The sequence below is a fragment of the Gadus chalcogrammus genome, chromosome 13 (assembly GCF_026213295.1).
Source record: "Gadus chalcogrammus isolate NIFS_2021 chromosome 13, NIFS_Gcha_1.0, whole genome shotgun sequence".
NCBI lineage: Eukaryota > Metazoa > Chordata > Actinopteri > Gadiformes > Gadidae > Gadus > Gadus chalcogrammus.
In genome coordinates this window covers 2,111,933-2,137,579 of record NC_079424.1, presented here as the reverse complement: position 1 = coordinate 2,137,579, position 25,647 = coordinate 2,111,933, and the positions used below count along the sequence as shown (strand labels likewise).

Below are 25,647 nucleotides of genomic sequence, written 5' to 3'. Positions count from 1 at the left end.
TTTCAGAGGGGGCGAGCGCTTCAGCGCATAACGACTAATAACGCGCAATTAAGAGAACTCGAGCAGCTTCGTGTAAGAGAACTATCCGGGACAGTTAGCGTTAATGGGTTGCGAACCAAGTGGGAGGGTGGGAAGTGTTGCTTTTGGAAAGCCTTCAGAGGAGAGAGAGGCAGAGGGAGGGATGGAAAGTTGGCTCAGCTGGAGGTCTCCGTCAGGAGCAGAGCTGGTAAAACACACGAGCGCTATCGACCCGCTAATGGAAACTCTCTGCTCGCAATCAGAGGAACACAAGCATGTGATGAGACACAAGTGTTTGATGAATACACAGAGTCACCTGCTAGCACATACCCCAACCCCCCCCCCCCCCCCAACATGCAGATAGACACACTCTGGGCACTTTAACCCTCAAGTGAATGCATTTTGTAGGGAGGGCATCTTACAGCAAACCAGGTTCCCTTGCGGGCCTGAGGTTATGTCATCCTCTCTCTCTTTCAACCCACTTTCCTGTTCTAGTCTAGTCCATACACAAACATATATCCGAATAACAACATGCACATCAGGATACGCACACAAAAACAACATTTTAAAGGGCTCCCTACTTCTCTTTGGTGTCATTACAAGCCGTTTCAAATCTTGCCACTCGTGATGCCACGAATGTGTCTACCTATTCTACCAATGGCTTGTGATGACGCCGTCGACATCGCCGTGTGCTAAACGAAGGAGCCTTTAAACAAACCCTCAGGCCCTTAAAGGGATCCGGCGAGCGTCGCCGGGGGCTCACCGTAGTCCGAGTCCTTGAAGCAGGCGTCCATGTGGTCCTGGTCATCGTCGAAGTCCATGCTGTCGATGCTGCTGCTCTTGCGGGGCTTCTTGGGGACTCTCTTGGCCGGCCGCTTGCTATTCCCGCCGCCGCCGCCAGCGCCGGTGCCCGCCCGGCCGCCCTTCTTGTCGGCCTGGGCGCCGTGCGAGTTGGCCTTGGGCTGGCTGTTCGCCTTGGGCTGGCTGTTGGTTTTGGGCTGGCTGTTCCCCTTGGCCTGGCTGTTCCCCTTGCCCTGGCTGTTCGCCTTGGCCTGGCTGTTCGTCTTGGCAAGGCTGTTCCCCTTGGCCTGGCTGTTCCCTTTCGATTGGCTGTTGGTCTTGGACTGGCTGTTGGTCTTGGACTGGCTGTTCCCCTTGGCCTGGCTGTTCCCCTTGGCCTGGCTGTTCCCCTTGGCCTGGCTGTTCCCCTTGGACTGACTGTTGGTCTTGGACTGGCTGTTGGACCAGGGCTGCGGCAGGCTGTCCGAGGAGGACAGGTTGGCCATGGACAGCATGCCCTGGATGGCCTCCTGTGTGCTGGGGGATGCAGGACGCTGACTGTAAGTCCATCAATACAGAAATACACACAATACATGGAGCATTACACAGCGGTCAGCAGGACCGGTTGGTGGGGGGGGCGGTTCAGAGAGGGGAGCGGGAGAACGCAGGGACGCGTCTCCTCCGGGGTCGGTCGGGGGTACCTCAGGTTAAGTTAAGTTAAGTTAAGTTAAGTTAAGTTAAGTTAAGTTAAGTTAAGTTAAGTTAAGTTAAGTTAAGTTAAGTTAAGTTAAGTTAAGTTAAGTTAGGTTAGGTTAGGTTAAGTTAAGTTAAGTTAAGTTAAGTTAAGTTAAGTTAAGTTAAGTTAAGTTAGTTTAAGTTAGGTTAAGTTAAGTTAAGTTGAAGACAGTGGAAACCGTTGAGATGACGGGCGACCCGTCCAAGCGGCCGACGGGCGGAGAGACGAGGCCATGGGAAAAAGTGTCCGTTAGAAAATAATTCAAACAAACCTTCGGAAGAAGAAGAAGAAAACCTTTCTTTCTTTCGACCCAGTTCCCTGACTCATGCTCTCTCTCTCTCTCTCAGAGAGCAAAAAAAAAAAAGAAAAGCGATTTGAGAAAACTAGCATGTTTTTTCTGTCTTGGCCTGCTAGCTTTGTTTTCCTTCCCCCCCCCCCCCCACCCCGGGTTCTTTCATTGTTCATTTGTAGCTTTCAATATGGGGGAAGCAGACCATCAAGCGCGGGACCAAACAGCCAGCCCCCGCAGCACAGGAAGAGCCTCTGGCTTTGCTACGTTTGACAAATTGATGGTGGATCAAACGCGCTCCGGCTCCTCACATAAACTGCTGACAGAATTTGTTTAAATTGCCACTTGGATCTCTTGTTGACTCTGTCGCTCGGGGGAGCCCGTAAGTAGGCCTCTTGGTGCGGAGTTACTTTTTCATCCAATTATATCAGTCGTTGACCCAGGCCATTTGTAAGTCAATGGCTCGTACCATTACGGGGAGCCATCCCTCACTCTCAACTACCGAACCGAACCCGTGCTCCGGGTGCGAACGCCAGCAGCGACCGGTGGAGCGAGCAGAACGCCAGCGGTGCGTCGGGTTTGTTTTGGGTGCAGGGTCATTAAGGACAGGACACTGAGGCCCTTGTGGGGCCCTTGTGGGGCCCTTGAGGGGCCCGTTTGGGGCCGTGGTCTCGGCGGCTTCACTGTACCTGTTGGTGTTGTAGTCGATGCCGCCCACTTGCTTGCTGGCCTGCAACAGGTCGAGGATGCCGGCGGCGTTCCCGCCCTTCTTCTTGACCTTTGAGTTGCGACCTTTGACCTCGGGTTTGACCTCGGTGTCGATGTGTAATGACTCTTCGTCAGAGGAGTCGGCGTTCTGTGGGGTTTTACAAAGACATTAAACGCGATGGTCACGTTTAACAAAGTCGAGATGGGACATAATAGCAGCCAATCACCGTGGAACATACGCGTTATCAATTTAAAAATAAATGTTTGCTTGTAACACTTTGTATGTCAATTATGGCGTCCATGGCCCTCCTCCCCCTCCCTGTAAGGAGTCCCCCACTCTGCGTTCAATTTCTAGGTTTCTTCCTTAATAATAAAGGGAGTTTATTCTTGCCCTTTGGGGGGCTAGGGTTATGGGGGGCTCATAAATATATGACCTGTGAGCCTTTTCAGACTGTAACTGTGTTTAGGGATATAGAAATGAAATGGACTGATATTTTCTAATTTTCATAGACACACAGTATAGTGGTTAGGTTACGGTTGTAGTTTGTCAGTTGTGGATGTCGTTGGAGTCAAATGTTGTGTACAATGCTCAACATTCTTTGATAAAGGCATTAGCAGTATAGTGTTAAAATGTTTCATTGACAAATCCATAAAAAAATATGGCCATAGATGAGATCAGTGGGAAATGTTATCCCAGTGTGAATGTAATCGCTGTAATCAAGAGACGAAGCTTTTGTCTTTTTAAAACGTCCAAGTTAGTAAATCTCTCATTTGCAAAACCGCACACACACACATAGACACACACACACACACGCAAACACACACACACACACACACAAACGCACACACACACACACACACACACACATTGACGCACAAAAACACACACACACACACACACACACACACACATTGACACACATTGACACACACACACACACACACACACACACACACACACACACACACACACACACACACACACACACACACACACACACACAGAGCCCTCTAATCCGTCAGCTGAAGCCTCTTCCCTCTGAAGCCCATTGTGTCTGTGCGGGTCTAAACAGCGGCCCTGTGAGAACTGAATCAGAGCCTGGCGTCCGAGCCGCCCCGTGTTTAAGTGGAGATGGTTTTTTAAACGCCTTCAGATGAGAAGCATTACAGGACGGAGTGCTGTCGGCTCGACCTCTCCTCCCTCCCATCAATCAGCCCGCGTGAACACGAAGTACGGAACCACGGCCTGGCTGAAGGCACCCTGAGCTTCACCAGGGGCGCTGGGCGGAGGGGAGGAGGAGAGGAGAGGAGGAGGAGAGGAGGGGAGGAGAGGAGGGGAGGAGGAGAGGAGGAGGAGAGGAGGAGGAGAGGAGAGGAGGAGAGGAGGGGGAGGAGGAGGAGGAGGAGAGGAGGAGAGGAGAGAGGAGAGGAGGAGAGGAGGGGAGGAGAGGAGGAGAGGAGGAGAGGAGAGGAGGGGGAGAGGAGGGGAGGAGGAGGAGGAGAGGAGGGGAGGAGGAGAGGAGGAGAGGAGGAGAGGAGGGGAGGAGGAGAGGAGGGGAGGGGAGGAGGAGGAGGAGGAGAGGAGGAGAGGAGGAGAGGAGGAGAGGAGGGGAGGAGAGGAGGAGAGGAGGAGAGGAGGGGAGGAGAGGAGGAGAGGAGGGGAGGAGGAGAGGAGGGGAGGAGGAGAGGAGGAGAGGAGGAGAGGAGGGGAGGAGGAGAGGAGGGGAGGGGAGGAGGAGGAGGAGGAGAGGAGGAGAGGAGGAGAGGAGAGGAGGAGAGGAGGAGAGGAGGGGAGGAGAGGAGGAGAGGAGGAGAGGAGGGGAGGAGAGGAGGAGAGGAGGGGAGGAGGAGAGGAGGGGAGGAGGAGAGGAGGGGGAGGAGGAGGAGGAGGAGAGGAGGAGAGGAGAGGAGGAGAGGAGGAGAGGAGGGGAGGAGAGGAGGAGAGGAGGGGAGGAGAGGAGGAGAGGAGGAGAGGAGGAGGGGGGGGGAGGAGAGGAGGAGAGGAGGGGAGGAGGAGAGGAGAGGAGGGGAGGAGGAGAGGAGAGGAGGAGAGGAGGGGAGGAGAGGAGGAGAGATGGGGAGGAGGGGAGGAGGAGAGGAGAGGAGGAGGAGAGGAGAGGAGGAGGAGAGGAGAGGAGGGGAGAAGACACACGCACCTTGGTGACGGCGGGCAGGAGCTTTGGTTTCTTGGCCGGCGTGATCGGCTCTCGTATGTTGGATAAAACTGGAGGAGAAAACACAACGAGCAGGTCCACCATGAGGAGGAAGGGTTTAGAACCAGTCTACACTCGGAGAGTCCGACTTTGAGACATTACGGTTATCGACACTCTGATAGCCGACAAAACTTTGCATTCGCTGATGCTTTTATCCAACGAAGCAACTTGGTGAAGAAACATGTTATTAATGGGCAGGTAGGGGTTAGGGCGACCTGTTAGGGGACTTCCTGTTGGAAACATGTTAAACATGTTGTTAAGGGTGAGGTCAACCTGTTCCAATCCTAAAAGTGTACAGTACTTGGTTGGCATGGCGTGCTACTCACAGGAGAGGTCCCTCTTGGTGGCATTCTTCTTCCTCCTGATGGGGAACTCGTCGATCTTCAGCTCGCCCTCATCTGAGACGTACTCGTACTCGTCCCGCACCGGCTTGGCCTTGTCCTCCTTCAGGTTCTGCAGCGAGCCGAACACGCCTGGGCTGCCGGCCGGCTTCAGGGCCTTGGACCTGGACCGAACCATCGTTAGGTTGTATTCAAGTGGACCGAACCATCGTTAGGTTGTATTCAAGTGGACCGAACCATCGTTAGGTTGTATTCAAATGGACCGAACCATCGTTAGGTTGTATTCAAATGGACCGAACCATCGTTAGGTTGTATTCAAATGGACGCTTCTACTAAGCATTAACCTTTAGTTCACGTTTTGTCATTCAGTGGCTATCTGAACCTTGCTTTTTATTAGTATAGCTAATAATTAATGCTAATTATTAATGGTAATGCATGATAGTAACATCCAATATACTATAAGTGCCTTCTATATTCAACAGATATAGTGTATCTCGACAAAGTTTGTTCTATATTTAACAGATGTAGTGTATCTTGACCAAGGGTGTTCTAAACTGAACAGATGAAGTGCATCTCGACAAAGTGTGTTGGCACAAGACAACGCTAAAAGCAACACAAACAGGTCCGGTTGTGAGATGTTCTGGAAAGAGGATCTTCAATAAGGGACATTGATTAACCCAACCAGTAATGAGCTCTGACCAGGGGGTGCTGATGGACCAGTGAACATGGGTTGCGGTGTATATACATTAGAGGGCTGAACTCGCTCCGATCTGAGATGAGGCTGCTGCCTACTGTTTGCTGGGGGGGCCACGGCCCGGTTTGTAACCTACCCGAGGAGCTTCTTGTGGGACATGGTGAAGCTGAACCGGTCTTTGTTCATCGACGACCGGTCCATTTTGCTCTCCTCCTCCATCTTCAGTAGGGAGTCTGGTTTACTATTCTGTAAATGCAGGGAAATGTGTTAATGAGAAGGAGAAGAAAAGCAAAGTGAAGCACGACAGCTGGAACAATCAACATCAAATGTTGTGGAAATGGATCACCCCCATCAAATGTTTGAAGTCTTGCATTCCGTATGAAACTACAACAAACCCGAAAAAATGAAAGAATGCCGGAAGATGCCAAAATGACTTTTTAAATACACACATTGCCGTCAAACGATGTGGTCCGCGCCTCTAATTCCAATTAACCCCCCATGCGTCGGAACCGCCCCGAGCCACTGAGTCACTTTTCAAACCGACAAATTAAAAAGGAATATCCAGACAATGGTCTGGATCGGATTTGCGTTTTTTTGCGCCGAGAACTTAAGGTCCAAGAAAGAGCTGTAAACTTTTTTAGCAACATCAGTTTTAATCAGAAGTGAAGATGCGGTCGGGGCCGGCCTTGGCGGCCATCTTGCAGGGCTCCATCTGCAAATGCTTGGGCTGATGGGACGCAGCCGCCAGCACCGGGATCCTTGAATTGACTACAAACATTCCAAAGTAGTTTGGCATTGAATTTTCCATGAAACTAAAACCCCTTAATGTCTTCCGTTTAAGAGAATTACACTTTTACCCCACCCCTCCCCCCCCAAAAAAGGGAAAGGGAAAACAGATCCATGTAGAGGAATAATGACACAACAAACATCTTGTTTTTTTTGTGTTTTTTTTCCCCCTGCTATAGAAAGTTGGAGCGGGGGGGAACGCGAGGAGGCCATGTGTGAATACTTTGGATCGCACATGACATGGCGTCACTCCATTGGGCCAGCGGAGCAGCCTTGATGAGCTGCAGGCTAAAGGGGTGAGGCTGGGGACCCGGGATGTGAGACGAGTGACCGGGGATGTGCTAAAGGATGTGAGACTAGGGACAGGGATTTGCTAAAGGATGTGAGACTAGAGACCGGGATTTGCTAAAGGATGTGAGACGATGGGCCGGGATTTGCTAAAGGGTGTGAGACTAGGGACCGGGATTTGCTAAAGGTTGTGAGACTAGTGACCGGGGATGTTCTAAAGGAGGTGAGACTCGGGACCAGGATGTGCGGCTAGGGGCCGGGATGTGAGACCAGGGACTGTGGATGTGAGACTAGGGACCGGGATGTGAGACTAGGGAACGTGGATGTGAGACTAGGGAATTGGGATGTGAGACTAGTGACCGGGGATGTGAGACTAGGGACTGAGGATGTGAGACTAGGGACCGGGGTAGGAGACTATGGGCCGGATGTGAGACTAGGGACTGGGGATGTGAGACTAGGGATTGGGGATGTGAGACTAGGGACAGGGATTTGCTAAAGGATGTGAGACTAGAGACCGGGATTTGCTAAAGGATGTGAGACGATGGACCGGGATTTGCTAAAGGGTGTGAGACTAGGGACCGGGATTTGCTAAAGGTTGTGAGACTAGTGACCGGGGATGTTCTAAAGGAGGTGAGACTCGGGACCAGGATGTGCGGCTAGGGGCCGGGATGTGAGACCAGGGACTGTGGATGTGAGACTAGGGACCGGGATGTGAGACTAGGGAACGTGGATGTGAGACTAGGGAATTGGGATGTGAGACTAGTGACCGGGGATGTGAGACTAGGGACTGAGGATGTGAGACTAGGGACCGGGGTAGGAGACTATGGGCCGGGATGTGAGACTAGGGACTGGGGATGTGAGACTAGGGATTGGGGATGTGAGACTAGGGACTGAGGATGTGAGACTAGGGACCGGGTTAGGAGACTAGGGGCCGGCATGTGACACTAGGGGCGAGACTAGGGACCGGATGTGGGCCTAGGGACCAGGGATCTGATACTAGGTACTGGGATGTGAGACTAGAGATGTGAGAGTAGAGACTGGAGATGTGATCCTAGAGATTGGGGATGTGAGACTTGGGAATGGAGTTCACTGTTCAGCAGTTTATTTGATTAAAATGTAAGTGATTTCTGAATTGAGATACATGGCTATAAGGGGCAGGTAGGGGTTAAGGATGTGCGAGATACGCTGTGGAATCAGGGATCGAACCCAGAACCTTGGGCCAATGAGTCAAAGATGTGTGTCTAGCAGCGGCATCGATGTGTTTGACAAGAAAGTGTGCAGATCTGTTTTTAAGGGAAATGACTTTCTCGTTAATCTTATCTTGGAACATTTAGGAAAACTTGATTAAGTTACCATCTTGAGTTTGTTCAAAATTTGGAAGGATTATTATTCCATTCTTTTAGGAAGATGGTTTCTGGATGTGTTCAATCCACGGGCTTTGCAAGAGGATGAAACGTTGGAAAGGATGGATGTTTGTTCTCAAAAAACATGATGAGGACGAGTATGACTGGAGACGCTTTGAAGTCTTCCCATGCACTAGAGTGAATGTATGTAGCAGATACACCAGACGCTTCAGAACCTAACGCTATCGAGGTAGATGCTGGGGCCCTTAGCGAGCTGGAGCGTCTGTATGGGATGCATCTGCGCTTTCACACCGTGATGAACACCACCTCTGTTGAAATGATCTTACCTTGTACTTCCACTTCGCTTCAGTCTTGTTCCTATTCTGCTCTCTGATCTCAAACTTCTCCACATTGTTCTGCTTTGATATTTCTTTCTCTGACATACTCAGGACATTCTTAACCGCCTGGAAAATTTGAATAGTATATGTAAGAACAAACGGAGTTAACATCGACCCAAAGCCGCGTTTACTACTTTGCATCCCCAATTCAACTCCAAATCCCCAAGTGGGAGGGGACTCACACCGCTCTGAGCCAATCAGAGCCGAGGGAATCGCCCATGGAGTGAAAATGGCGGACGCAAAACGTTCAACGCTGGTCGTTGTAGTCTTTTCATTTGATCATCATGCATGCATAAGTCTGCATGCACTGACACGGTCTCCCGTCTCCCCTGGCTGACATGAGGTCATCGTGCTCCAGAGAACCGGGGAACGTCTGAACATCTGCTGCAGGAGGAGATGGGAGCTCACCTTGCCCTTCTTGGGCTGGTCCATCTTGCTGAGGATGTCCTTGGCGTGGGACTCCAACGCCGCGAAGCTGGAGGGTTTGGGGGGCGGCGGCGTCAGCTCCTTGGCCTTCTTGCCCTTCTTCTTCCCGCCTTCCTTCACCTTGGGCACCTTGGGGGGCTTGGGCGCCTTGGGCATCTTGGGCGGCTTGGAGGGCTTGGTGGCCTTCTTCCGGGGGGTCTTGTCGCGGCCGGGCGAGGGCGTGTGGGCGGGGCTGTCGGACTCCTCCTCCCCGTCCGAGTGCGTGGAGGGGGGCTCCTCCACGGGCACCTTGGCGCTGCTGGGCTCGCTCTTCACCGCCTTGGTGGCGTTCTCCGCCACACGGATCTCCCGGGCCAGGTCCTTGATGAGCTGGGTGGGCTTCATGTTCTCCGGGAGCTCGTCTTCGTGTTCCAGCAGGGCCTGACGACGGAGAACCACAGGGTGTTAGCGGGACTTAAGGGTGGGGGGATCCCTTTATGAAAAGCTCGGGGGAAAACTGAACATTTATAAGAGCCGTGATGAAGTATAAATGGATGCCCAATCGGAATATTTTAGATTTAACATTGAGATAGTAACAGACAACTATTATTTCCATTACTGTTTTTTTTTTATATCGTTTTGTATTATTATTCAATAATGGTGTTGAGCTGTTCTGTATAATATTTTTTGACAACTCAATAAGAATGCAAGTAAAAAAGATAAAGAGCCTGCCTACAGTCATACAGTCATACAGTATTACAGTATTACAGTCGTACAGTCATACAGTCGTACAGTAATACAGTCATACAGTCGTACAGTCATACAGTCATACAGTCGTACAGTCATACAGTCGTACAGTAATACAGTCGTACAGTCGTACAGTAATAGTCGTACAGTCGTACAGTAATACAGTCGTACAGTAATACAGTCGTACAGTAATACAGTCGTACAGTCGTACAGTAATAGTCGTACAGTCGTACAGTCGTACAGTCATACAGTCTTACAGTCGTACAGTCGTACAGTCGTACAGTCATACAGTCATACAGTCGTACAGTCATACAGTAATACAGTCGTACAGTCATACAGTAATACAGTCGTACAGTCATACAGTCATACAGTCGTACGCTGACCGATGGACCCACGCACCTGTTTCTTGGTCCAGGCTCTGAAGGCGCCGTTGAGGATCTTGGCGCCGTGCACCAGGTAGGGCGCCGGCTGCTTGTTGGCTTTATGTAAACCTGGAGGGGGGTCAGAGGCACGCGTTAACAGCTCCGTAACGCCGAGATCAGAGGGCTCGTGGTACCTTAACGGGCGCTCAGTCTCGTTTACCCTGACGTCAGGCCACCTTAACGACCTTCATTAGCCATCGGATCAATCAATCGAATCGACGAACGGACTAATTGAAGAATGAATCGAAACCGCCAAAGGAGGCTTGTCTTTAAAGTAACCGTTAGTTTTCACTGAAGTCTTCTCTCCCCGGCTGCAGAGTTCCAGTGGAGTGTGTGTGTGTGTGTGTGTGTGTGTGTGTGTGTGTGTGTGTGTGTGTGTGTGTGTGTGTGTGTGTGTGTGTGTGTGTGTGTGTGTGTGTGTGTGTGTGTGTGTGTGTGTGTGTGTGTGGGGGGGGGGGGGGGGGGGTGATGTCACCGTGATCCCGTTTTAATGTGGAACCCGTCTTAATTGGTTGCTGCGACTGATGGGAAACATTTGTGTGTAACGGCGTCGTCCCATCTGCTGCGGGCCGGGCCGGGCCGGCTCCGTGCGATGTGGCTGATTACAGCCACGTGGACACGCCTCCGCGGCCGCCACTACGACAGGAAGCCATTAATAACCCCGGCACAGAGACGGCCCCCTGCTCCTCATGCTAAGGAACGACCAACGCTAGGCAACGCTCGGGGAAACTCCCCCCACTTCCGCCCCCGGGAGAAACGTGCGGAACGATGAAATGCTAACGACGTGGCCTGACGTGGCCTGTACACACACACACACACACAATATAAATCTCCCGTGCGCACGTAATGCACACGCACGCACACAGCGCACGTATACAGTGACACACACACACACACACACACCAGGGTTGGAAATATATGCATTGCTTGCAGAAGGCCGACTGTGAGCCAGGGGTTGAGACATGGCTTCCAAATTGAGCAAGTGATTCTAGCCGAGCCAATCCTCTTGATGCTAATCATGTGTGAACGTTGAGATCCACCTCCCTGATGACTGGAGGAATACTAGAGCGGCCGGCCTCTCATCTGGCGGGCAGACCCCGGACCAGAGAGTCACTCCTGGAGCGGCTGGCTAGAGTAGGGAGGGTCTGGCCTGGATCCTTTGTGTTTGTGACTCTGTGACTTCACTTCAAGGCGGGCCACATGAGGACACAAGCTAACGCTGCGCAGCTCTGCAGGATATGGATTTCATATCAACAAGCGGGGTTATGGCTACAGCCACACAGAAGGACTGCAGGGCTCGCGCTCCCTCCGAGGGGACATCTCTGCCCCGTTGATACGTCTCCAATCGGTTAATGAAGTCGTACCAGGCCAATCTCCATAGTAACATCTCCAATTAATTAATAATTAGTCCATTTTCGAACACGTTACAAATACAATTATCTAATATTTGTCATTCAGGTATCTAATTATGCTTTCTATTTTGTTAAACATCATTATTTTTTTTATGACATTTCTGTTTTTCTTTTACATGTTCGAAATAAATGTTCAATCAATCAATCAATCAATCAATCAATCATTCAATCAATCAATCAATCATCTCCAATAAATCTGTACATCACTATCAGATCAATACATCTCTAATTGATCTACAGTTATTAATCAATCATTACATCACCAATCAATCCATACATTTCTCCAGATCAATAGACCTCCAAACAATCAATACACCCCTTTAGATCAATTCATCTCCAATCAATCGACACATCTTGAATCAATCAATAAACCTGTAATCAAGCCATACATCCCCTCAGATCAAATCATCACCAATCCATCAATCCATCGAGACATCAATTCGGCAGGAAGTAAACACAACGATCCATCCATTGGGCAGGAAGTGAGCGCTCACCTTTGAACCTCTCCAGGTAGTGGCGCCCCACGTACCAGCACGCCGTCTCGAAGTTGGGGAAGGGCGTGAGGGTCTTCACCTTCAGCCGACGCTCCACCTCGTACGCCCTGCAGGGGAGAGAGACCGACAGCTCTCACTCCGCTCACTCCTCCAGGCTCCAGCCTTGTTGCACCTTTGAGAAGTGCATTGGGGAGCCGCGAGGAGCTACCTCAACGCCCGTGAAATGCTTTGATTCAGGCCCGGCCTCCTCAATGGTAAACGGACTGCATTTATACAGCGCTCTTTCAAACCAGCGGCCACTCAAAGTGCTTTCAAATGGACGCTTCTACTATGCATTTACCTTTATTTCACGTTTTATCATTCAGTGGCTATCTGAACCTTGCTTTTTATTAGTATAGCTAATAATTAATGCTAATTATTAATAGTAATGCATGATAGTAACATCCAATATACTTTAAGTGCCTTCTATATTCAACAAATATAGTGGATCTCGACAAAGTTTGTTCTATATTTAACAGATGTAGTGTATCTTGACCAAGTGTGTTCTAAATTGAACAGATGAAGTGTATCTCGACAAAGTGTGTTGGCACAAGACAACGCTAAAAGCAACACAAAGAGGTCTGGTTGTGAGATGTACTGGAAAGAGGATCTTCAATAAGGGAGATTGATTAACACAATCAGTAACGAGCTCTTACCAGGGGGTGCTGATGGACCAGTGGCTATGGGTTGCGGTGTATATACGTTAGAGGGCAAAACACACATTCACACACCGACGCCGGTGTCAACCACGCAAGGCGACAGCCAGCTCGCCGGAGGCAGTCAGGGTGAGGCGTCTCGTTCAGGGACACCTCGATGCAAACAGCTAGGAGGAGCCGGGGATCGAACTAGCAACCTTACGGTTACCAGTCAACCCCGCTGTACCTCCTGAGCCACATGCCGCCCTTCAAGCATCGGCGATGAGGATGTGTGTGCTTGGACGAGGCCCGGATGTTAGCGTTAGCTTTGGGTGCTCACCTCATCTGCATCTCCACACTGAGGTTGTGCACAAAGTGGCCGGAGAAGGCCAGACAGTCCACTGGGGTCAGGATTGCGTTGATCCAACCTGAAGGAGAAACACAAACACAAACACAAACACAAACCAGGGTAAATATGCGTGTACGATTAAATATAGTGATCAATACGACCAACCTTGAATACAAGTCACACATAGAAGGGAGTCGCATCCCTATTAGGGCTTTGACTTTTGCCCAAAAATCATATTCGAAGTTTGTTTGTTTATTAATATTAATATTCGAAAATATATACAAAGATTTATTAATCGTATTTTGACCATTGAATATCTTCAGTAAGACCTGGATTGGGCTTCGCGAGGTTTGTTTACTGCGTTGCTATGGTTACCGGTCTCGCACGTTCCAACTGTTTATTAGGTTTCTAATAAATCGCTGTCTAATCAATACTTCATTCACTGCCTCTTCCGTGGTCATTACAATATTATGAATAGACTGCGTCGGGTTCTCCGACGTCTCTCCCTCTTGGCCTGCCCATAACAGTGGGTGTGTGTGTGTGTGTGTGTGTGTGTGTGTGTGTGTGTGTGTGTGTGTGTGTGTGTGTGCAAGTGTGTGTGTGTGCAAGTGTGTGTGTGTGTGTGTGTGTGTGTGTGTGTGTGTGTGTGTGTGTGTGTGTGTGTGTGTGTGTGTGTGTGTGTGTGTGTGTGTGTGTATTTGTGTGTGTGTGTGTGCGTGTGTGTGTGTGTTGGGGTCTTACCTGAAGGGATGAGGAGGGTCTGGCCCTGCTTCAGCGTGCACTTGTAACACTTGTCCACCTGGTCAGCGAAGAACATCTCGCTGTGATTGGACGAGGACCTCCAGCGGTCGTACAACGACAGGTTGGCCGAGGTGGGCTTGATGAGGAAGAAGATCTTCTCCCCCTGAGGCCCACAGAGACGAAGATTCATACCTTTACTACACGGTTATATCATGTCTAACCGTATGCGTGTGTGTGTATCTCTGTGTGAGGGTGTCTGTGTGCATATGTAGATCTGAGTGTGTGTGTGTGTGTGTGTGTGTGTGTGTGTGTGTGTGTGTGTGTGTGTGTGTGTGTGTGTGTGTGTGTGTGTGTGTGTGTGTGTGTGTGTGTGTGTGTCTGTGTGTGTGGGGTCATACATATTTATCTGTGGGTGCCTTTGTATTTGTGTTTGTATATTTTTATCTGTGTGTGTGTGTGGGGGGGTGTGTGTGTGTGTATGTGGTGTGTGTGTGTGTGTGTGTGTGGTGTGTGTGTGTGTGTGTGCATTTGTGGCGTTTGTGTGTGTGTGTGTGTGGGGGGGGGGGGGGGGGGGGTCAGTCGGTGTGTGTGCGTATCTGCATTCTTCGTATGTGTGTGTAAAATATGTTGTAATCTGTGTATCTGCATAATTATAGACACACGTACACACATCTCAGTCATACACACAAATTATACACAAGTTACCCTGTGTGCATCTATACGTGCACACACACACACACACAAACACACACAGACACACAGGGTGCGTACCTTGAGCACGTGGTACCACACTGAGGCGCCGCCGCACTCAATGTGGAAGTCTGTGTAGCTGTCCTTCACGCAGATCAGGCAGTACTTGGTGACCTTGGGCTTCCCCAGCAGCGCGTCGTCCGGCCAGTAGTTCTGCACCCAGGACAGACGGCGCACGATCGCAGGGCTCTCCACCATGCCGTCCATCCTGACACACGCACAGGCACACGCATGGACACACACACGCAAAGGCACACGCATAGACACACACACGCACACACACAGAACAGACAGGGGCAGACACAGGCACAGTCACAAGCACACACAGGCACACACAGACACACACACAGGAACAGACACACACACACACACACACACACACACACACACACACACACACACACACACACACACACACACACACACACACACACACACACACACACACACACACACACACACACACACACACACACACAGAGGTACACAAACGCACACACAAGCACACAAATGAAATGAACGCGTTAAAGTCATGTAAAGTATTATAGAAATTCTTGTTATTTTAAATGCTGCAATAACTCAAAGTGTAACAGAGCTTGAATTGTTTTATTTATTTGAATACATTTTTATACATTTCTTTTTATATTAAATCTATTGTATCAAATACCCGATCTTGTAGGCTTTTATATTCCTACTCAACTTAATCTGAATTTGATAACGGAATCTATTTATGTATATTAAATAGATACCATTATCCATCCCTGTGCTGTACTTTAAATGAGTGTCTCAGTGAGGTGTACATTAATCGCTGAGAACAACAACGAAACACGATACTAATCGGAGCGGCGACAACAAACCGGTCCGGGGCCCGGTTTCACTTTCACTTTCTCTTTCGTCACCTGGTGTCGGAGAATTCCAGGTTGATGACGTTCAGGACCTTCTTGCGGTTGGTGCTGTAGTAATAGTCCACAAACTCCTTCAGCTTCATCTTGCTGTCCGTCTGCTTGGGCACGTCCACCACGTCGACGCCCACATCAGGGCCTGGACGGCAGCAAAGAGGAACACAGAACCATCAGCACATAATAACAATGAGGATAATGATGATAGAATTCAAATAGAGCTTTACAAAAAAGAAAACGATTTAAAATAATAATAGGGAATTATTAACTGTAAAGGTTAATGATGGACATAAAACGAACGAAAACAAGGATTTAAATCAGAGAAAGAATGAAAAAAGAATTAGTCTTAATGTCTATTATTCTTTGAATACGGTGGGAGCCTTCGCTCAAATATGGAGTACCAGCGCCCTCTAGTGGAAATGATGAGCTATTATCGGTTCTATTATTTGCAGTAATTTGGCAGTAATTACACAACTCAAAACAGTTTGAAAGCATGTCGACCGACTGCCAAAACATCACGCAGCTTACAAAAATTCAGCAATCCAACTGTGACAATATACTTTGTTAAACCCAGACTGGAGACAATGACGTCGAAACAAAGCGAAGCCGGCACGCACCAACGTTGTTCTCCACGTCGCTGATGTAGAAGGTGGGGGCGGGCAGCGACATGCCCAGGCCCTCCTTCTTCAGCACCAGGATGGGCTCGTTGAAGCCGTTCTCCTCCAGGTAGTCCATGCTGAGCTGGGGCCCGGTCAGCTTCACCACCACGTCCTCCGCACTGGGAGACACGCACACCACCGCGGTCAGGAGACTCAACTCAACACACGTGGGTGGACGTGGCTTGGGTGGTTTGTTATATTACAGTGGATGTCGTAAAACTAAATTTAAATTTATAATGTGGGCCTGTCTAACCTAACTGACACTGGAATGCTTTTTAAGCTGCCCAAGACTGACCCAATGTGGGACTTTATATTACACAAACTGCGATATAAATGTGAAGGAAAGAGAGTTGAGAATTTCCAAGTTAGACAACTCTAAATGTAAATCTTTGAATTGATGAAAGAAAAGATAAATAGGAATCATGTGAAAGTATTTGTTGGATTACAATCCGGCGACATAAAACCAAATATATGTTGTAAACAGACATCCTCTCCCAGTGTATCCCAACTGATAGGGAACTGATTTTAAAGTGGTCAAAGACTGCCCTCTTGTGGACGTTTCTTCACCCGGTTAGGACGCTAAAAACTCACCTCGGGAACGTCCTGCTACGGAGCTCCTTGATGAACACTTGGCTGCCATTCTGAACCGCCTTGATGTCGGTGCTCTGTCCCGTGTCCTGTTTGTTCCAGTTCTTCTTCTTTTTGACTGGAAAAAAAAACAAGACGTAAATCAACACAAACATAACCCTTTTCAAATGGGTTAAGAAAAAAGGAAAAAAATATCCTTGTTTTTGTTTCTGCCAATTGATGACACATGTTTTTCTTGAATATTTGCAATTAATTACAATCAATCAATCAATCAATCAATCGAAACAAACACATATTACCTCCTCTATCCCCTGTCGAAACACAGTAAAACAACCCACTCCTCAACGTCAAAAACACACTTCCAAGGAGACACACAGTCATCTCCACCAACCCAGTCACAGCATGCCTTCCGTTCTGCCTGGCAGACACTTACGGGTGGATTTACCGTCCGTTTTCTCGCAGTTGGGACAGTGGTAGATGTCGATATCAGGGGCATCATCCTCATCCACACCCACACAGCTGGAAGTAAACAGAGACAGTATTTAATCATCACTGTGCCGACGCAGCCTTCCCTGTCCTCCTCAGAATCGGTCAGAGGTGACACATGTTTGAACCTACAGGAACCCAATCTCAGAAAACCAGACTAGTTTATTTTACAATCGAATTTCAGGGACAGAAAAACGAATCCACATTCAATCAAAAACCCTGTGCTTGAGAAATTGAGTTGTTTGCTCAAAGGTCCACTCAGAAGGAACAGGCAGACTCTGGCCAAAAGTGTTTTTTTTAACAAAAAGCTTTTAAACCCATTCATGATCAGACTTTTATATGGATTGATTTAGAGCTAACCTTGTATTATGGAGCTCCTACTTCCAGCATTGGCCCTAGCATTCAACTAGTCATGGCTATGTTTTACTGCATCAATAAACCGAACCCTCGACCTCCTTGCACATCATATACCCCCTAATGTCCTCACGTTCGGATACGGGGCGACAGAGGCTAGTAAACACTAGTGCTATATGCAGACACGGGCGGCCGCTAAACACTGGCGCTTTAAACCAGCCCGGGGAAATCAATAGCTTTAAATAAGTGATGAGTTTTATTCAGTCAACACCGTTCAGTCGTAGCAGTGCGTACTACGGGTGTCTTGGTCGTCCAGCGGGGGGGTCGCTGTGGTTTACCAGGAGATTATAGCATGGGGTCGAAACTGACATGATAAAATATGTTAAATAAAAGGGCAGAAAGACTTAAAAAAAGCCTAACTGTAGAGTGGGTTCCCCTCACTAAGTCCGATCGATAAGCAGTGAGGAAGCTGTTCGCTACTTTGACAGCTAACGGCTAACGCTGGCAGTTGGTTAGCAACAATGGCGGCGTTACTCGCGATGGCAGGTCTTTCCAGAGTAAACTGTCAGAAAATCTTCTCCCTCGAAACTACTCTGCGAGAGGAGGAGAGATAGACATTGCTGATCTGGGCAGGATTATATAACATCATTATTTTCTAAAATATTTTCAGGATAGTGTAGTGGTTAGTGTTGTCATCTGACATCTTCAATCACTGTTTAGTCACTTAATAATACAAAGCTGTGGATACAAGTGGCTGCTCAATGACTTAATGTTAAATATAATACAGAATATTTTATACATTTGTCTTGTAAGACAGTTTGCAAACTACATTTCTTAGTACGGCTGGCCCGAGATGCAATCAAATAACCAATTCGCCTGCCACTGATAATGCCTTGCTCTTTCCCAAACGTCCCATCTGGGATTAATAAAATGCATTTTATATGAGAGCAATGGAGGGTCACAACCGTTAGAGGAAGAGGATATGACAACATTCTAAAAACACAAATTTGAACTGACAAACAGATCCTTGTTTTTTTTTAAAAGCACGAGACTAGACATTAGGCTCGCTGTATTAAAAACTGCTGTAGTAGCAGATTCCTGCCATGTGGGGGCCCTGCTTCTGAAAACATGGGCGGGAGTTTCCAATGTTGTGCTTTTTTTCTCTCTGTGTGTTGTGCGTGTGCATGTGTGCCTGCGTGCTTGCGCGTATGCGTGCGCGTGTGTGTGTGGGAGGGGGCAGGGATATGAGCTCACTGGAGGAGGAGGCGGTCCGTAGAAATACTATACATGGTTGACTTCTGTGGGAGATGCGAATGGGTTCAGCGCGGTGTCGCACCACCATCCATTTGCAAGCGATTACGATTCCGCAAAAACACATTTTGATCGTTGTCATTTGCATTCCTTAGGGACGTGATAAATCAATTGGCACTGCACTACTGTAGTTGAGAATAAATGATGCATGTGCTGAGCATTTAAAATATAACTTATTTTAAGGTATAGGTATAATTGTTTTGGTATCTAATTTTCTAAATGATATACTTATGATAGCCGGGTTGATGGGTTATTATACCCATCTAATCTAATCTAAATGATTTGGGATATGAACTACATTTGACTCTGGTTACACACTTATAATAAGTTATACATCGTTATTTTTCCGGACTCTTACTTCTGAGTGTATTAAGCCCCACACACTGGGATTAGTAGTCTTCTAAGAGCATTACACCAGTCTCCCTCTCCCCGATGGCAATAATACTTTGTTGTCTTCCTCTTCCATTTATAGGCCCTGACAGGAGGTCACATGTAGCCTTGTCATCGGGCTCCAGCATTAAGAACACAAACAAAATCGACATCCCATAATACTTCCTCACCTCTCAATGTCCAGCCTATGCCCTTTAACCTTGAGTACAGAGTCAGAGTTCACATTATAGACCTCATGCTGTTTTAGTGCCTTCTGTCTGTCTTATGTATAATAACATGAACCGTCATCATAATCATAATGCTTTTCGAAAAGTTCGAACCCAATGCACTGAACAATAAAACGTCACGGCAACCAGGGAGTTGCCGTGGGAATCCTCATGGGTGCCTGAGGATACATGAGCATAGGAGCATAGATATAGGGGCATAGGAGCAGATATAGGAGCATAGATATAGAGGCATAGGAGTATAGATATAGGGGCATAGGAGCATAGATATAGGAGCATAGATATAGGATCATAGGAACATAGGATTGGGTCATAGGAGCATAGATATAGGGGCATAGGAGCATAGATATAGGATCATAGGAGCATAGATATAGGGGCATAGGAGCAGATATAGGAGCATAGATATAGGGGCATAGGAGCATAGATATAGGAGCATAGATATAGGATCATAGGAGCATAGATATAGGGGCATAGGAGCATAGGATCATAGGAGCATAGATATAGGGGCATAGGAGCATAGATATAGGAGTATAGATATAGGATCATAGGAGCATAGATATAGGGGCATAGGAGCATAGATATAGGAGTATAGATATAGGGGCATTGGAGCATAGCAGAGGCCCTGGAGGAAGGAATGCTCAGCCAGTCAAGTGATGCTGCAACCGAGCTCATTACGGCCCCAGGGCCCGACGGGGCTGGAGTCAGAGAGGACAGCAGGTGGCTCTACCACAACACACACTGGGTTCAGCACCTTGCAGGCACCGCTGGACGGAGACGGAGGACACATGCGTACCTGCTCCTGTATGTACTAATGTACAGACGCATGTGCACACACACACAATTCAAGGATTAAACTAGGCATGGCCATGTTTTAATGCATCGTGAACTGTACATAGTTCTAAACACACTAAACATCATGTACCCTCATGTCCTGACGTTTTGACATGGGGCGGGGGTGGCTAGTAAACACTGGCTATTTAAACCAGCCATCTCTAGACCGGCTCTATGTACACCCATGTGCTAATAGACAGACTCACACACACGCACAGATGTCATTTGCTGCTGATACCAAGTGAGCCGACTGCTGACAAGGCTTCATAATAAATAGATTATAAGACATGGCAGTGGTTAACGGGAACATGGTCGAGGAGTTCAAAGGGCTGGCCCCTGAACATGGTCTTTAAACCGCGTGGACGTAAAGAGTTAATTAAAGTGTAACGTCATGCCATTAGTTGTGAATAGAGCTGTTCGATCAATAGTGGTAGAGCTCGGTCGGGAGAGAGTTTGGCAAGACGTGCTGAAGTACGTTCAATTTCGTTCTCATTTGATTCCATGAAAGCATGACTCTGTTGGTAATAGATTAACAATCACAGCACCTGCAGATTTAGTCTGCTTATCGTTACCATAAGTGGGGGGTCATCGTGTTTGTTTACATCTACCCCCTCAATGTATTTATCTGATTTGAATGTTGCTGCTCAGTGCTATATTTCTGTTTTTTCAATAATTTATATGGTACCAAGGTGGTACTACGGTCCTTAGAAGATATGATAGAGTAACCAAACTGAACATCCCACTTCACCACAGAGCGAGGGTCTTAGACAAAGGCCTGCAACATCTGCAGGAACCAGACACTGCTGGTTTCACTATCGCTATAGCAACGGACAGTCTTCCATCCAGTGTCCCCACTATACTGTGGACCGCTATGGACCCTTTTCTCCGATTAATGGGATGGTTGAAAAAACAACTTATCTCCTGCTCATCATCTCTCTGTATTGAGATGATACAATTATTCAGAGTCACCGAGGAACTGCAGAAGACTGGAAGTTGTTCTAAGTTTAATATTTGACATTTTATGCTCTGGTTCTATGTTAATAATACAGATACATTTAGATATCCCATTCTTGCCTGTGAACAGTTTTTTTTTTTTTAATTGCCATGCAGGAGATGTAACCTGCAGATGTAAGGTTTATCCCTGACTTGTCGTCGTTTGAATGTAATTATATTTGAGATATTTGAGACTTTTCAAACAGTAAACTTTGTTTCACATTCCCTGCAGCACAAGCCCTTGACATGCTAGAGGCGTGCCTGACATAATAAACTCAACTGAAATCCACCAGCGGTATTCAAAATATGGACACAAAGACAACCAAGAAACACATTCTAATATGAATAATTAGTATGAATGGTAACACAAACTAGTTCCGGAAGGCTTTCTAATTATGACGAAATCCGTTGCCCATAAAAACAAGTTTCTGCGTTATTAAAAAAACTAATTCAGTTGTAATGATTTCGACTCTGCCTGCCAGGTGTAGCGCCAGCCGGGAGCTATTCGCAACTCCTAGCTACAGAAACGCAGACAAGAGCCCGGGAAGCCGGTCCGATTCGTTTCTAGCCAGAAGAACACAAAGTGAACAATAAGGAGAAAACATGCAGCTTGAGAATAACAGTGGGCCTGGAATTGAACCCTGAGGCCCACCAGAATAATTCTGAGTAAGGGGTCTCAGGGGGCCAGAGCAGGATCAATCTCATGGGCCATATACCTAGCTGGTCCAATCGGGTTGTTTACCTAAGCTGTTTTCAAAGTTTCTCAAAGTTTTCCTTTTCTATTGCCAGGATTGGGTGTTGGTGGGTAAACAGCCGATTAGAAATTGATTAGGCTGTTTGTTGTGTTTTCTATATATATAATAATAATAATACTAAAATAATATGTTGGTGGAAATTACTAAATAGCAGGATGTCGTATTTCGGTCTAAACATAATATTGTTGGATCAGGTGTTTATAATAAAAATGAGCATTAGCAGCTAACTGTCGCATATCCCTGATTTGAATAAACTACAATTCCCATTAGGACGTCTGCTCTAAAAGCCAGCATCTTTGAAGGCACTTTGAAAGATGTGCCTTCAAAGACTAAGGAAATTTACCTTTTTTCATTTACACCGTCAGATTATACTCCCTCAGAACAGCCCAGACGCTTTGTGATTGTGACATTAAATAATATGGATAACACAATTTGGCCTTCCTCGCAGACATCGCAAATCAAATCGTGAAGGAGGAATAAACTCTGATTCCTCCTCCAACCGCACTACTGCACTCAAAAACACTTCTCAACACAGCAGCAGAAATGAGTTTGACTCAGTCTGTAAAGGTTTCAAAAAGATGTTCAGAAGTGATGGTTTCGAGGAAGAAAGTCTGTTTTCCTTCACAATAAGAAGTAGAATATACACCGTGGCGTACATAGACAGTATATACTGCTACGTTCCGGAACTGTCCAAAATCATTGTCCTTAGTCATTATTGAACATTTGGTAGGGCCTGCCATACGAAGTAGAACACCTAAACAAATAGGCATAGGGTGTGGCTGGTGTATTAATGCTACAGCCATATTTAAAGATATAACGAGCCAAAGGTTGGAATAGTATTAGTCATACTTATTATTAATCAGAATTAAGTCATTTGACATGCAAACATAAAGAAGTTATACTATAGTTGTGATTCAGGAAACTAACGTCTTTCACCAGCGAAACAGGAAATAACCTTTGTCTTGGCTCATGTTAAAACAACATCTATAGCTCACATCTGACACAAGTGAAGTCCATCACCCTCACACACAAAGATGGCTGCCGAATCAGATTTTTTTTCAACAACAACACCACATTTGGTCTAGTGTTGTGTTATTACCGGCCATTAAACATAAATCACCTGGATGGCTGACCTATAGGGGGGACTGCGGTCTCTCCACACCAGTCCTTTGGCAAACACAACCGTAAAGAGCAATAAAAACGCAAAGGACCGGTCCGACCTAAGATGACGATGAAGGTGTCCTAGTGTACCCCTACATCGTCGTCGTCGTCCCCCCATCCACGTCCAGTGGTGTGTCCTCCTGTCAGTCCACCACTGATATCAACCACGGCTGTGTTGTGTATGACACCAGAGCTGACAGATCATCAGGGTTTCAAACGCTCTGGCAGCCGGCCAAAACAAAACAAAACATCATGGCTTAATTGCGGGAGGGACACCATTCTGTTTTAACACCACAAATCTTTTAAATATATGATACTTCCGCATCCTTATCTTTCTACTTTCAAATTGACCCAAAAGTTTGTGGTCGTTATAGCTACACCGTTATAAACCATGTCATCTAGGAGGCTTGCTTTATTCCCTCCTCATGTCTGCCTCGACATCCACCTCTTTATCAAGCAGCAGCACTACCAGAGAGAGCAGAAACAGAACAGAACATGACTTAACACAACATAACATTAGATGAGGTGGGTAAACGTGATCAATCGGCCCGTTCTGGGAGGAGGACGTCAGCTGACAGCAGCCTCTGCGCCGGGCTCTGTAACAAGCTGCTGTTAACATGACGTCGTAGCAGCAGTGAGGGGTTAATGTTCGGGCGCGTAAATGCTGCCCAGCCATCCGAGAGCTTCTTCGAAAGCCCCACCACATCCCAGATCTAGCGTTTTACTCAATAAAATATCAACCATGCGTCCTTGTCTCCCCCTCCCCCCCCCCCCCCCCCGCTAAACGTGCACACGGCAGCAAAATAAACAACTCGGGTGTGTTGAACAAGGGCTCCGACACCACCTCGGTGACCGAGAACATGATCGCTCGGCTCCGATCGAGGTCCGAGAACGCGGCGGGACGGCGAGGAGCGACGGGGGGTGGGGGGGGGAGTTGAAATTAGTAACCATCCTGTATACCCAGAATAGATTATAATCTGGTGGGATTGTCTCACTAAAACACAACAGTGCTTCGTCAGCGATCGGCCATAACATTGCATTTGAAAGCCCTTGCAGATCGAGCCGATTGTCAGCCATGGCTCCTGGCAGACCGGACCAGCTGGTCCCCACTGAGCTGAGGAGACGGGGGTCGTGATTTAATACCGAATAATAACGACTCTCTCTATCTCTCTCTCCATGGCCGGAGCACGACGGCGCAAAGTGAGCGTTTTGCACATAACACAGCGTGCAGAGCGGCTATGAAGGGCGAAGGACGGAGCGATAGGTAGCGAGGAGCACCGCGGAAGATCCCTCGCTTTGGCGTCTCAGACACCCGCCGCTTCTCTACAACAATGATAGTCGACCGCTCCGAGTTACCCGGGACGCACACACACACACACACACATACAACACACATCACATCAACACACACAAACACAACACATCAACACCATGGTTTATATTCGACACGACTACTAAATAATGATCGGTGGTGTTTGTATTTATGTTTGGTGTAATTCGTTCGAAAATGTCCCAGCCCCGGAGAGCCTCCTCGGGTGACTCCGCCTTCTTCTCCGAGCGGCCTGGCTGCTCTCTCGGAGCGGGTCCGAATGGAGACGAGCCACGGCGCCACAAAGCTGTCAAACGCATAAAGAGCCCCGCCACAAAACACAACGCAAATGCGCACAAAATGTGGAGATGAACACGGCGCCCTTACCTTCCGTGGAACCAGTCCTTGCAGGCGTCGCACTCGATCATAAACTGGGTTACGTCGTACGGTAATCTGCAGATGCAATACACTGGTGGTACAGTCGCCATGTTCAATTCACAACTACGTCGGATGGACGGGGGGCAGCGGCGGCAGGAACCGTCCTGCAACAATGTACAATATGATTCCCCAGATCCCGGCCAGTCCCGCTGGACATGGATCTAATCCCGCGTCTCCACCGCGGCGTCCATGCTGCAAAGCCCAACGTTATCTCGCAGAATCGCTACAGCCCGCGTGGTTCCCTGAAATGCATTACGCCTGATTCCGCGCACTGGGCAACACCGAGACACCGTGCAGAAAGCAGACGAAAAGGTATCCTTGCATGGTAGAAATGTTACGTCAGCAGCGACCGAGACACAAAAAAGTCGTCCTCCTCAAATCAGATGAATGAATCTTGTCAACATTGCAGCTTTTCTCCGCGGGTCTCCCTCCAGCGAGGGGGGCTGTGTTCGACCGGGGGACCGACGCGCTCTCTCCGCTCCCAGCAGCACACTCCGAAATCGCAGTGTTTGATATTCTGGCAGCCCGGGTGTAATGCGAGTGTAATGCGAGTGTACTGTCGGGCTGTGCGACACAACACGGTGTCAGCCAGTGGCCGTGGTCGCATCGGGCTCCATCCGTTACCACACGCACGGATAATTTACCACCATGCGTTTTACAA

The 25,647-nt window shown here is 48.0% G+C and overlaps 1 protein-coding gene across 3 annotated transcripts in view; it reads right to left on the bottom strand.

The window, feature by feature from the left end:
• phf2 (PHD finger protein 2) overlaps nt 1–25,625 on the bottom strand; it is a 28,905-nt gene extending 3,280 nt beyond the window's left edge. The window contains exons 1-17 of one of the 3 annotated variants that reach the window (XM_056606074.1): nt 24,936–25,625; nt 17,180–17,253; nt 16,738–16,852; nt 16,105–16,265; nt 15,488–15,629; nt 14,610–14,796; nt 13,839–14,001; nt 13,089–13,176; nt 12,075–12,181; nt 10,146–10,237; nt 9,003–9,440; nt 8,544–8,660; nt 5,916–6,025; nt 5,071–5,249; nt 4,688–4,755; nt 2,513–2,679; nt 782–1,335 (exon numbers count right to left, since the gene is read on the bottom strand). In XM_056606074.1, the coding sequence (XP_056462049.1) occupies nt 782–1,335; nt 2,513–2,679; nt 4,688–4,755; nt 5,071–5,249; nt 5,916–6,025; nt 8,544–8,660; nt 9,003–9,440; nt 10,146–10,237; nt 12,075–12,181; nt 13,089–13,176; nt 13,839–14,001; nt 14,610–14,796; nt 15,488–15,629; nt 16,105–16,265; nt 16,738–16,852; nt 17,180–17,253; nt 24,936–25,036 (2,863 nt within the window). In that variant the 5' untranslated portion in view covers nt 25,037–25,625. Of the gene's footprint in view, nt 1–781; nt 1,336–2,512; nt 2,680–4,687; nt 4,756–5,070; nt 5,250–5,915; nt 6,026–8,543; nt 8,661–9,002; nt 9,441–10,145; nt 10,238–12,074; nt 12,182–13,088; nt 13,177–13,838; nt 14,002–14,609; nt 14,797–15,487; nt 15,630–16,104; nt 16,266–16,737; nt 16,853–17,167; nt 17,254–24,935 lie in introns of all 3 variants that reach the window. The other 2 variants (XM_056606073.1, XM_056606075.1) reach the window with 2 other exon arrangements.
• Nucleotides 25,626–25,647: the final 22 nt, after the last annotated feature.